We start from the raw sequence: 12,853 nt of genomic DNA on the forward strand, positions 1-12,853 counted from the left end.
TTAATTTAATTCAATATTTTTGTTTAATTTAATACTTTTGGTTTAATTTAATTTAATATTTTTCGTTTAATTTAATTTAATATTTTTCGTTTAATTTAATTTAATATTTTTTGTTTGATTTAATTCAATATTTTTAGTTAAATTTTATTTTATTTTTTGTTTAATTTGATTTAATATTTTTTGTTTAACTGAATAAAATTTAAGGTCAATGAATTTCTTTTTATTATTATTTAATTAAATATGTTTGTTGAATTAAATATGTTTGTTTAATTAAATTTAATATTTTTGCTTAATTTAATTTTTTTTTTTTTTTGCTTAATTTAATTTGATATTTTTTTTATTTAGTTGAATGAGATTTTAAACCAATGAACTTTGTTTTATTTTTTCGTTTTACAATGTTATGCAACTTATCGATTTAGGACACAAAGTGGTAATTAATATGTCTGGTTAAATATATTATTACATAGCTGTTGTTGTATGACATTTGCCCTAGACGGGTTGAATTGGCTTCCTCCAAAGGAGTAAGTTTCCAATATTAAATTAACAGGCGATATTTTTCTGACCTTCTGTAAAAAAACTTTTTAATAAACATTATGCTCTTATATAGAATTTTTCTTTATAATCGAGCAATTTGTTCGGGTTTTGTTCCTCAAACACTATATATATATATATATATATATATATATATATATATATATATATATATGTGTGTATATATATGTAATGAATGTTGACTATTTGTTAGATATTGGCAGGCAACCCCGGGAAGAAAAAAATGTTTGATGGGTTGCACACATGCAAATGGATTCAATGTGAAGAATGCAGGATTTTCCATTGTTGTTTAATGGAATGCATAATTTGACCCAGAAATATGTGAGAGGATATCGGTCAAAGGTTGGAACAATAGACAAAGAAAATATTAAACATTCCAATGGGAAGAGAACACTTTTATAAATAAAATCGTCACAAAGAGAAAGTCAGTCAGTTGGTTAGAGAGAGTCAGGATGTGTGATCATTTCTTCATCACCCGACAACAATCTAATCCCCGCACCATCCCACGTGTCCTCAGAAATGTCAAAACACCAGTAATAATTTATGATGAGAAACTGAGTTGTCAGTGTGAAATAAAAGCAATATATTTTTTGTAGATCAGCTGTGTTGTGATTTTTACTTTGCTGTCAGTGTGTATATATATTGTACCAGCGACGAAGGTAAATGTGAACAATTATATAAACTGGACGCATACATTTTGAACAACCAGCCACCGCATTCTATGAGTTAATGACAATTTCAGAATGAAATAATTTTAACGAGGTGCCTTCAATAAGTTTGCAGACTTTTTTCATATGGGCACTTTTATTGATAGTAGACACATGAAACTCTAGTCCTCTTTCAAGTAATCTTCTCTGGCTGCAATGCACTTGTTGTACCGTTTCAACAACTTCTAGAAAGCCCCATGAAAGTCCTCTTGTGTGAGTGTGTCAATGGCCCTCAAAACAGCCTTTTTTATCTGCTCAATTGTCTCATAACGACAGCCTTTAAGGTTTTCCTTGAGCTTAGGTAATAACAAAAAGTCACAGGGAGCAAGGTCTTGACTATAGGAGGGTGAGGAACTGTCTTGATGTCCATCTTTGTCAAATAGTCTGTGATTTTCTCTGTGCACACTTGGGACAAACTTTGCGCTAATCTTCCGCATCTTCAGTTCCTCATGAATAATTGTGTGTACAGTTCCCCCACTGACATCAAACTGTGCACTTATTGTCTCTACAGACACGCGACGGTCCTTATCCATGAAATTCTTTATTTGACCTATCAACTATGGTGTTCTGACTTCTTCATTCCTTCCACACCTCTCATCATCCCTCACAGACTCCCTACCTTCCTTGAATCTCTTATGCCACTCAAAAACTGATGCTCAATTCATGCAAGTTAGTCCAAAAGCAGTCTGAAGCATTCCATACGTTTCTGTGGCATTTTTTTTTTTTTTCAAGTTTAAAACAAAATTTTATTGCATATCGTTCTTCCGTGTTGTCACTTCCAGGCTGCATTTTGGAAATTCACCAGATGTGTCGATCAGGCTTTAGATGGGCGTATTCCAATTCCTGCTGCAGCTGTTCATTTGAACCTGAAATCATAAAAATTGATCAGCCATCTCATAAGATGTATAGCAATAAGATACTGAATATTCAAGAGTCTACAACAATTTTAAATGCCTGCACAAAAAAAAGTCTGGAAACTTATTGAAGGCACCTGAGACCTTTGTTTTGTGAAAAGTCTGAAGCGATCATAGGTAATCCAGGCTGTTATAAGAGTCTTCGGCTATAGAAATAGCAAAAAAATTTTGTTATTCAAATGAATTATTTGTACTAATGGATTTTTTTTCCCCCTCCGTACATTTCTCTCTTTGCAGACATGTCGCACGTGAACGCTCCTTGATGAAAACCCTGTCCACAGCCAGTTTCACCTCCGCCAGCTCGGTGACCAACCTGACGAAGGCCGGTCGCCGGAGCAGCAGCATTGTGACAAATGTACACGAACCACCTCACCCCACAAACCTGACCTCCCAGGGGGAGATCAGCGGCAGCAGTCGAGGCAAAATGCCGGAGACGTCGGTTGGAGAATACACCAAATTAGAAATGGTGAAAGTTGATATCGATAACAACATGGTAAGAAAAAGCAAAAATATATAAATAATTTTTTTTTTATAGGGCTATATTTTTTTTTTTTTTTTTTTTGGAGTTATGAGGTTTCGAATGGGGGGGGTTCTATAGGAAACGACAAAACACATACCTATGGATAATTAAATCTCTGCTAGTATATAAAAAAATTTTGCCTCTGTGTGTGTGTGCATGAGTTCGTTTCTTATGGACTCAAAATCACCTGGGCCGATTTTTATTAAATTTAACACGAAGGTACTTCATGTGTCTGGCAGTGTCCTTAGATAGGTTTTGTATCATAATGTCTTTGATAAGTATCGATAATCAATAATCGAAATAATCTGCTAAAAAGAAGGAACAGGCAATTTTGACTAAAGTTAACATCTTAAACAACTTAACATCACAAGTTCATTTGAAAAGTTTTATTACCACACAAGGCGAAAGGCCCAACATATAAAATCAACAGTAGGTTCTTTGATATGACAGGGGTGCGTTCCAAATGGATGTTTCTGTTTAGAGCACAATTGAAGCATGATACTTGACGTTTTCATTTTAAACTTAAATTCAAGCAATTATCACCGCACAAGCAGTAAGGCCAGGCATATAAAATCAACAGTAGATTCTTTGATATGACAGAGGCGCGTTTGAAATGAACGTTTCTGTTTAGAGCACAACTGAAGCATGATACTTGACTTCTACATTTTAATTCAAACCATTAAATGTGGAAAATAATTTTATAAAACCAACAGTAGGTTCTCTACAGTGCAATGTAGACTACAATGTATTGTGGACTCAGTTACTGCAGGGAGACATGTAAAGCTTCCTCTCAGTGCATTGCAATGGGTTCCTAACTAAAAAAAATGTGGGAGTGTGAAACATTCGTTGATCATCATTTAATTCCGAGCAATATCGGATTTAGAAATGCTTTTTTAATAACTCCCAACCACCCGAACAAAACCTCTTTAACCACCCAATATTTAAGTCTGGTCCAAAATAATCTCAAACCCACAATAAAATGGGAAATTCTCAAAAAAATCCAATACTTGTAAATCTCTATGTTCCCCTTGCCTTCTTTGTCTGCATGAAAAAATTTTAATTGCTAATTTTAGAGATAGAGATAAATTATTAAATATTAGAAATGAATCGTCGATTGTTTGCAGGCATTATAAATCCCACCTTCTGAGCAACTTCACACCATACTGAAGTTAATTCACTAAACACTGTTTCCCTCAAGCGGATTATCTTAAGTCTAAACTTTAATCCATAATTATAATCATATATTTACCTTACTCTGGTTTCTTAAATAAAATCACCCAGCCTATGTTAGTTAAAACTCTAAATGTGCCGAAACGTAATAAAAAAAACTCCATCTTTTGGGGGTTTTTTTTACATGGTAGTCATCACTTATCAAAGCCAAGAAACCATTTGAGGATAAGAGTTATTGAGTGTACAGTAATCGATGGGATAGTATCTTAGTAATCGTTAGTATTGGAGATTTGATAAAGTGTTTTACTTAAGGGGGCGGCTCATCAGGAATTTGTTTATGTTGGACTTGAAGACATCCATTCTCAGCAACTCCACACCATACTAGATACTATTTCCCTCAAGCAGATTATCTTAATTCTAAACTTTAATCCATAATTATAATCATATATTTACCTTACTCTGGTTTTCTTGAATTAAATTACTCAACCTATAATGATTAAAACTCTAAATTGTTAATGCAGTTGCATGTCTTTATTTTTCCATTCCCCACATTCTTTACACATATCACCCACATCTAGAAAAACCCGAAAAGCGGAAAATCATTTGGTTCACCCCTCCGTTCAACCAAATGGTCAAAACCAACTTGGGGAGAAAATTCATAAATCTCATTAACCCCCCCCCCCCCAGAAACACGCTCCCCAAGATATTTAACAAAAACACTATCAAATTGAGCTACAGTTGCGGCAATAATTTAGAAAAAATAATTTTAAAAAAAACATAATAACAAAATTTTAAGTAACGACACAGAACAGAATCTGGGGAACGAAAAAATAAAGAAATGCAACTGCATTAATAAATCCAAATGCCCCCTTAAAGAAAATACAACCTCTGTAATTTATCAAGCTAATATTAGAGCCAAGGAGGTCCCCACCACTTGAAAATTCTACATTGGTCAAACTAGCAATACATTTAAACAGAGATACTCAGGTCACAAAAGCTCTTTCTCAAACCCAAATTACATAGATAAAACATCATTGGCTGCATACTATAATGATTTAACGAGTAGAAATTTGACACCAATTGTTGACTGGCACATCCTGAAAAGAGCAAAAATTTGCCAGTCGCTAAATTCAACCTGCCTTCTTTGCTTGAATGAAAAACTATTTATCACGAAATTTAAGGATAGGGATAAACTCTTGAATAAGAAACAGGAAACCTCGATAAATTGCAGACATTACAAATCGCATCTTCTTTCTCACTTGCTAATTACTCCCCAATAATCCCAACTACATTCAACTCCAACATGACCCTCATGCAATATCTGACAGCTAAACACCTACAAATCCAAATCTCCTCAAGTTCAATATTCACTAAATCCTAAACCACACGGTTCCTGGAAAAAACACACACACAAAAAAACATGCATATGCATATATGTGTATATATGTATGTATATGTGCGTGCACACACACACACACACACACACAGACCAAATAACTTGGAATCAAATTGCCCGCAATATTATAAATACTTAATAGTCTCACCGAATCCTCCCATTAACCACAAAGTTTATATTCGGCATACGCATGTCTGCTGAACTCCCGATAGCACTTCTTCCCCTAAAATCTCAGTAAAAATATTCACTCGCAACATAAATATCAAATTAACATTCAGCTTAATGGTATACTCGTTGCCGGTTCGTTAACTTTAATACTAACAAAAATGGAATAACAGCTGGTACAACCTGAACATATGTAAAATAAATAAATAAATAAATAAAATAAGGAAATTAAAATAAGTAAATAAATAAATAAAAAACAAAAGAAAAAATAAAGAACACAATTAAAAGCATACACTGCAATCATTAATCATTAATTATTCTCCCTACAGCCAATAGTGATATTTCCACTAAAGTGAAACACTCAAATAAAACCTTTTAAATTGCTAACCGCAACCGTGACACATCTTTAAAATACCACAATCACTAAGTGTTGACCGTAATCTAAACGATGAATAATATACGACACAATATGATATAGACGTTGAAAAATAACTCCAGATAACACCTGTATACATCTCCTCCGAGTAGTTATATATAACATATAAGCATTTAGATACGTATGTATACATAGTCTTCTACATGCATAAGATCCATGGGCACTACTATTTACAGATAATTAATATAACCCCCAGTAAAAGTTATATCAGTGCAAATAACTGGGTGTAATTCCTAATCACCCTTCTAACGAAATAATCATTATCGCTAACCATCATATGGTTAATTATAACATATATTCTGAGTTTTGCAATTACTATCATTATATAAAAGCTTTAATGGCAAATTTACAAATACACCAATTAATAAACCAAAATTAAATAAACAAAGTAAATATGAATAAATTTTTAAGCGGTCAAATAAAATAAAAATAAAAAATAAAGAATAAAAAACCGATTTTGTTTAAATAAGTTAAAACAAAACTACCATTATCAGACAAACGATGCCACCCCTCCCTCCCTTTCTCCCTTTTCTTCTCTTTTTCTTCCCTTTTTCTTCTCTTTCCCTTCCTTCCCATTCCATCAACCCCCCCCCCAATTTTTTTAATTTTTTTCCGTTTTCTTTCTTTTCTTTCTTATGTCCCTAACCCTCCTTCCTCCCCTCCACGATTCACTAGAAGCCCAGTAAATGGTCAATAGATCTGAGTTGAATCTTTTAGCAAATAGGAATACTAAATTAAAACAGATAATAAAAAAGGAATTTTGAAACAACCCACCCAGACAGGCGGCAGGTAACAAACATGCTAGCCTCATCCTTGTTTAAGATAACATCTACATCGCTCTAACTTTACAACCCTTACAAACACGATTCCCCAACACAAACAGGAAATCACTGAATGAAAAAACGATAAATAAGTTAATAAACAAATAGGGAAATACATGAACTACCAAATTCGCACAGTCGTGTAGAGGGGGAAAAAAAAAGGAAAAAACGGCCTTCAGTTTGCTGAAATTTGATTTTCCGTTTTCATTTTGAATTCCGCTTTCATAAATAAGTGTTTGTTGCCTGAAGAGGTCTCTGGTTACTAAACGCTAGAAGACCGAAACATGCTCATGACTGTGTAGCAACAAAATCACTGCTTATGTAAAGACAAATTGAATATATATATATATATGTGTGTGTATATGTGTGTATATATATATGTGTGTGTGTGTGTATATATATATATGTGTGTGTGTGTATATATATATATATATATATATATATATATATATATATATATATAATTATTTACTATAATAATTATTAAATATCTACAGACACTAGTGTTTCATCCTTTCAGTGCAGGGTGTAATGATTAACACCGGTCGATAGATCTTAACCTGACAACAGAAGCCATCTCTGGCTTCATTAGCAAGGACATAATCCATTCGGCCTCTGTTAACCGTGAGAAATACTGTTGAAATTTAAACATTTATTTTTAAATGCTTTTTAATGTCTGTCAGAGTGATCTAATCATTAATAGATGATTTGCGCATAAACACTAAATTGACCTACTTTTTATTTCCATTGAAAGTGCTCAATGATAAAAAACGAGTTTCTTAAAGCATAATTTATTTACTATAATAATTATTAAATGTCTACAGACACTAGTGTTTCATCCTTTCGGGAATCATCAGTTCAGGGTAATCAAGAATATTGCTTTCGTATTCTTACACACAATCCAAGGGAAATAATCTTAAAAACTGACATATATTACCTTCTCTTACATCAAAATAAATTACTTGCATCGAGTTTAATTGTCTATCTGTTTTTGTCATCAATATGAATCGTCCAGTTTATAGAGACATGGTTTATACATGCACTGTTTTTATATGCTTCTAATTTTATAAGGATTGGTGTACATAAAGAGCAGAAAATATTCACAATCTATATATCTATAAAAGTGAACGTGTCTGTATGTCTGTCTGTGTACATTTTTCTACACGATAACTCTGTCAATTTTTAGTCTACAGACTCGAAATTTGATATACATGGTACTGAGATTTGGAAAAATCTATGTGATCGGTTTTCGGCCAGAAATTTGGCTCTTAAGGGGTCAAAGTTCAACAATTTGACCTTTGAGAACTCTACCAAACTCCTCCGACAATTTGGGGTCTAAACACTTGGAATTTTAGATATAGTTCCTTGGACATGGATCTAACTTAGTAACTTGATTTGATCCCAAAACAATAAATGTTAAGGGGTCATAAAAGGGGGGGGTCAAAGTTACAAAAATTGACCTTTTTTTTTTGTTTGCTCAGCATACACCTCCAAACATCCGGGCAACGCCGGGCACCAATGCTAGTATATATATATATATATATATATATATATATATATATATATATATATATATATATATATATATATTAGTGATGGAACGATTCCAATATTTTTTCCCAATTCTGATACAATTACCGATTCCATGCTAAATTCCCGATTCCAATTCTTTATAAATCTCTAAATATTTAACAATAAAATTATTTTCCCTGGTTAATTTACAAACACATGTTAAAGGTGCATATCTTTTCTCAAGCATAAAAATACACTTGTGTGTGCGAGGGGGGGGGGTGATCTGTTAATTTCAGCTTTATTGCTAATTTCAAATCAATAAATATTTATTATTTTATTATTACTACCAGATAATTAAAGGAATTGTTTTTTGCATCGGAAAATAGGTACAAATTTTACCGATTTTTTCAGATTCTTGATTCAGATACCAACTAATCATCCTAACACTAATATATATATACATGAACGGAACGTAGATTCTTAGAACTGCGCATGCCGGTGGAACTCTCTTCCATTTGCCTGCTTTCCAGATGACTACAACTTAAGTCCAACATAAACAAATTCTTAATGAACCGCCCCCTTAAGTAATCCAATTTACCAAATTTCCATTACTAACGATTACTACAATATTATCCCATTGACTACTGTACACTCTATAACACTTATCCTCGAGTAGCCCCTGGGCCTTGATAAGTGGTGACTTCTATGTAAAAAAAAAAAAAAATTCAATAAGGAAAATTTATTTATTTATTTTTATTTTCATTTATATAAAAAAAAAAACAAAAAAAAACATTAACAGTTTTATTCATTTTAAAGATGCAAAATACGAAGCGGGCTTTTTTTATTTATATATATATATATATATATATATATATATATATATATATATATATATATATATATATATATATATATACACACACAGTCCTGGTCAAAATCATAAAACTACTTAAGAAAGTAAGCGTTTACGCATATTATCAAATTTTTAATCAAACAAATGGTTGAAACCATTGTCAAAAGGGAAAATATGATGAAAAAAAAATGAATATATATATATATATATATATATATATTAGTGATAGGACGATTTCAATATTTTTGCCGATTCAGTACTAAATTCCTGATTCCGATACAATTACCGATTCTGATCCCGATTCTTTATGAATCTCTAATTATTTAACTATAAGATTGTTATTTTCCCTGATTTTTGTAAAAAAAAAACATGTTAAATATTCAGATATGTTCCTAAACGTAAAATTACCGATTTTAGCTTTACAGGCATTTTAAAATCAATAAATATTTATTATTTTATCATTATTATCAGCAATGGAAGATTTTACTTTAAACAAAATCATATAAAAATGTCAATTAAAAGAATCGTTTTGGTATTGGAAAATAGGCATCAATTTTCCCGATTTCGATACCAATTCCGATACTCTCAAATCTTCCGACGTTGCTTAACTTTGGTGATCTGACGAGAACCGGTGTGTCAATGTGATTGTGCCGTACGCATATCATCGTTGAACTATGAAACACATACGTTGAACACATACACATACATACATCCACATACACATACATACATACGCATACATACACATGCATACATCCACATACACATATGCATACATACACATACATCCACATACATACAAATACACATACATACATACACAATCATCCACATACATCCACATACACATACATACACATACGCATACATACACATACGCATACATACACATGCGCATACATACACATACACATACATACACATGCGCATACATACACATACATACATACACATACATACACATACACATACATCCTCATACACACACATACACATACATACACATGCACGTACATCCACATACACATACATACACATACATCCACATACACATACATACACAGACATACACATACCTACACACACATATATGCACGCACACATACGTACACACATATATGCGCATGTATATTTAAATGTATGCTTTTACTATTTAACATTTCCATTTGCTTTATAGTCGGTGTAGTCCTATGTACTTTATATTAATTTACTGAATTATAATATCACGACCGTCATAATAGAACTTTCTCAACCTATATCACTTCACTTAATCTATATTTTTTTATATATTTGAATTTATGGTATTCCTTTATATATGTTGTAAAAAATTCCTAGCTCTTTAATTAAAAATTGCCTAAACATGTGTTTTTGAAACAAAACAACTGCGTTTAGTGGTAAGGGTGTATGTGTGTGTGTGTGTGTGTGTGTGTGTGTGTGTGTGTGTGTGTGTGTGTGTGTGTGTGGCAAGCAATGGTGGAAAATGTCAATCACTCTGTAAGACTGTTGTTGATATAGACATTGATCAGCATTCCTAATTTCGCAATTCTAACTTCCTGACCCAGAATGTAAGCCTTTCTTTGTTTTCGGTAATATTTACAGTTCAGATCATTTTTATGGAACACAAGAATGTAGATCAAAAATCCATCTGGAATGTGCGTGTGTGCACACCTCAGCTTATATCAGTGTCATCCCAACTCCATATCCAACAAAAAGCACCACGTTAATAAGGATAGACACATAAGTTTATAAAGAACCGGAATTGGTAATTGTATCAGAATCGGAAATTTAGTACAGATTCGGTAATTGTATCAGAATCGGGAAAAGTATTGGAATCATCCCATCACTAATATATATATATATATATATATATATATATATATATATATATATATATATATATATATATATTCCAATATTTTTTTTTCTTCTAAAACACTTCTTCCTAATACTAACAACCATTTCTGTAAAGTCTGACGAGGCTGTTAGATCGTAAATATGGTCCAACATCCGAAACATATGTAACCAAACAGATAAAACGGTAATAAAAAATAAAACACATATTTGCTCTGCAATAGTATTGAGCACTCTCTTCAGGTTTTTACTAATTACCAGTTTTAACATATATATATACACAGCTAACATGTTTGTATGTAGTATAATTACTTGGGATAGTGATTTTATATGAATAAATAACATCAAGTTCTCATTTAGATAGCTCAACAGTGCAATACTAGAGCTATAAATATTTTCTTTAAAGATAATATGTTAATAGAGATAAATAAACAAGTCTTTATTAATTTTCGGAAAGTTTTTTCCTTTTATTGATCGCAACATTATATACAATTGTTTCAGCCCCAAGTGTTGGCATATAAGAATATAACTGTTCATCAAATTATAATTGCACAACCTTGGGCTTCATCAGTGCATTAGAAAAAAAAAATTTCAAACATTTTTCAACCCACAAATAGGACCTTTTCAGTTAATTCAGTCAGCATTAATTCATTTTTATCAACAACATATAAAGTTTCAAGCAGATTTTTCAAACAAATGCAGATAAAGCCTACTTGAAACTTTATATATTTGTTGTTGATAAAAAGACTAATGCCGACTGTATTAACTGGAAAGGTCCTATTCATAGGCTGAAAAACTTTTGAAATATTGTTAAGATTTTGTTCCTTAGAAGCGCTGGTTGAATTTGAATTAAATAAGATACGTATTATATACGTTTGAAGCCAAACAACGCATTGTTAAGAAATAAACCGATATTTATTTTGTTTGAAATTTATGTTTAAGTTAATAAATATATTTCGAAGGAAAGCTTCATCTTCAGTATGTGTTTTTTTTTGCCATGTTGTTGTTGGAGCAGAGAATTAGCTGCTTGGTGTTTCTATGGTAGTTTTTTAGGTCTCGGAACGGTGCGTTTGGTCACGCGAGATTCACGTTAAGATTTTGTTCCTTAGAAGTGTTGGTTGAATTTGAATTAAATAAGATACGTATTATATACGTTTGAAGCCAAAACAATGCATTGTTACAAAACAAACATATATTTATTTTGTTTGAAATTTATGTTAAAATTCATAAATATATTTCGAAGGAAACCTTCATCTTCAGTATACTTAAAAAACTACCATAGAAACAACAAGCGGCTAATTCTCTGCTCCAACAACAACATGGCAAAAAAAAGAAGACATACTGAAGATGAAGGTTTCCTTCGAAATATATTTATGAAATTCAACATTAATTTCAAACAAAATAAATATCTGTTTATTTTGTAACGTTGTTTTGGCTTCAAACGTATATAATACGTATCTTATTTCATTTTTTAAATATTGTTTTTTTTCTAACGTGTTGATGAAGCCTAAGCTTGTTCAAATTATAATTTGATGAATACTTTTATCTTATGAATAAATTCTTATGTATCCCTATTAACGTTGTATCTTTAAAGAAAAATATTTATAGCTCTAGTATTGCACTATTGAGCTATCTAAATGAAAACTTTGTTATTTATTCATTGTAATGTGGGAAGGAGTTGCTCAGCACACCCTATCTTGCCATGATAGAGTTCGAAACCTAGTAGATGATGCCCTTTTCTCTTCCCTGCAACTTCTTTCACACAGAAGAGACGTTGCGAGCCTGTCTTGAAATGAATGGCTCTCGTCTTGGGGAGCTCCATGTCTTGACAAGTTTCTGGGACTGGCCTTCACTCCTGATCTGAAATGGAACACATACATCAAATCTGTTGCTAAGATCACCAGAAAAATAATTGGATTGCTTTACCATTCCAGTAAATATCTTACTGCTGATGTA

General features: G+C 32.0%; 1 protein-coding gene across 5 annotated transcripts in view; it reads left to right on the top strand.

The window, feature by feature from the left end:
• The window catches only part of LOC145268721 (band 3 anion transport protein-like), a 971,550-nt gene that overhangs the window by 892,967 nt on the left and 65,730 nt on the right, over window positions 1-12,853 (top strand). For all 5 annotated transcript variants that reach the window (XM_080124275.1, XM_080124277.1, XM_080124273.1 and 2 more), the window contains one exon: window positions 2,411-2,666. In XM_080124275.1, the coding sequence (XP_079980401.1) occupies window positions 2,411-2,666 (256 nt within the window). The remainder of the gene's footprint in view (window positions 1-2,410; window positions 2,667-12,853) is intronic.

The sequence above is a fragment of the Euprymna scolopes genome, chromosome 44 (genome assembly GCF_053919585.1).
Source record: "Euprymna scolopes isolate OS-2025 chromosome 44, ASM5391958v1, whole genome shotgun sequence".
Taxonomy (NCBI): Eukaryota; Metazoa; Mollusca; class Cephalopoda; order Sepiida; family Sepiolidae; genus Euprymna; species Euprymna scolopes.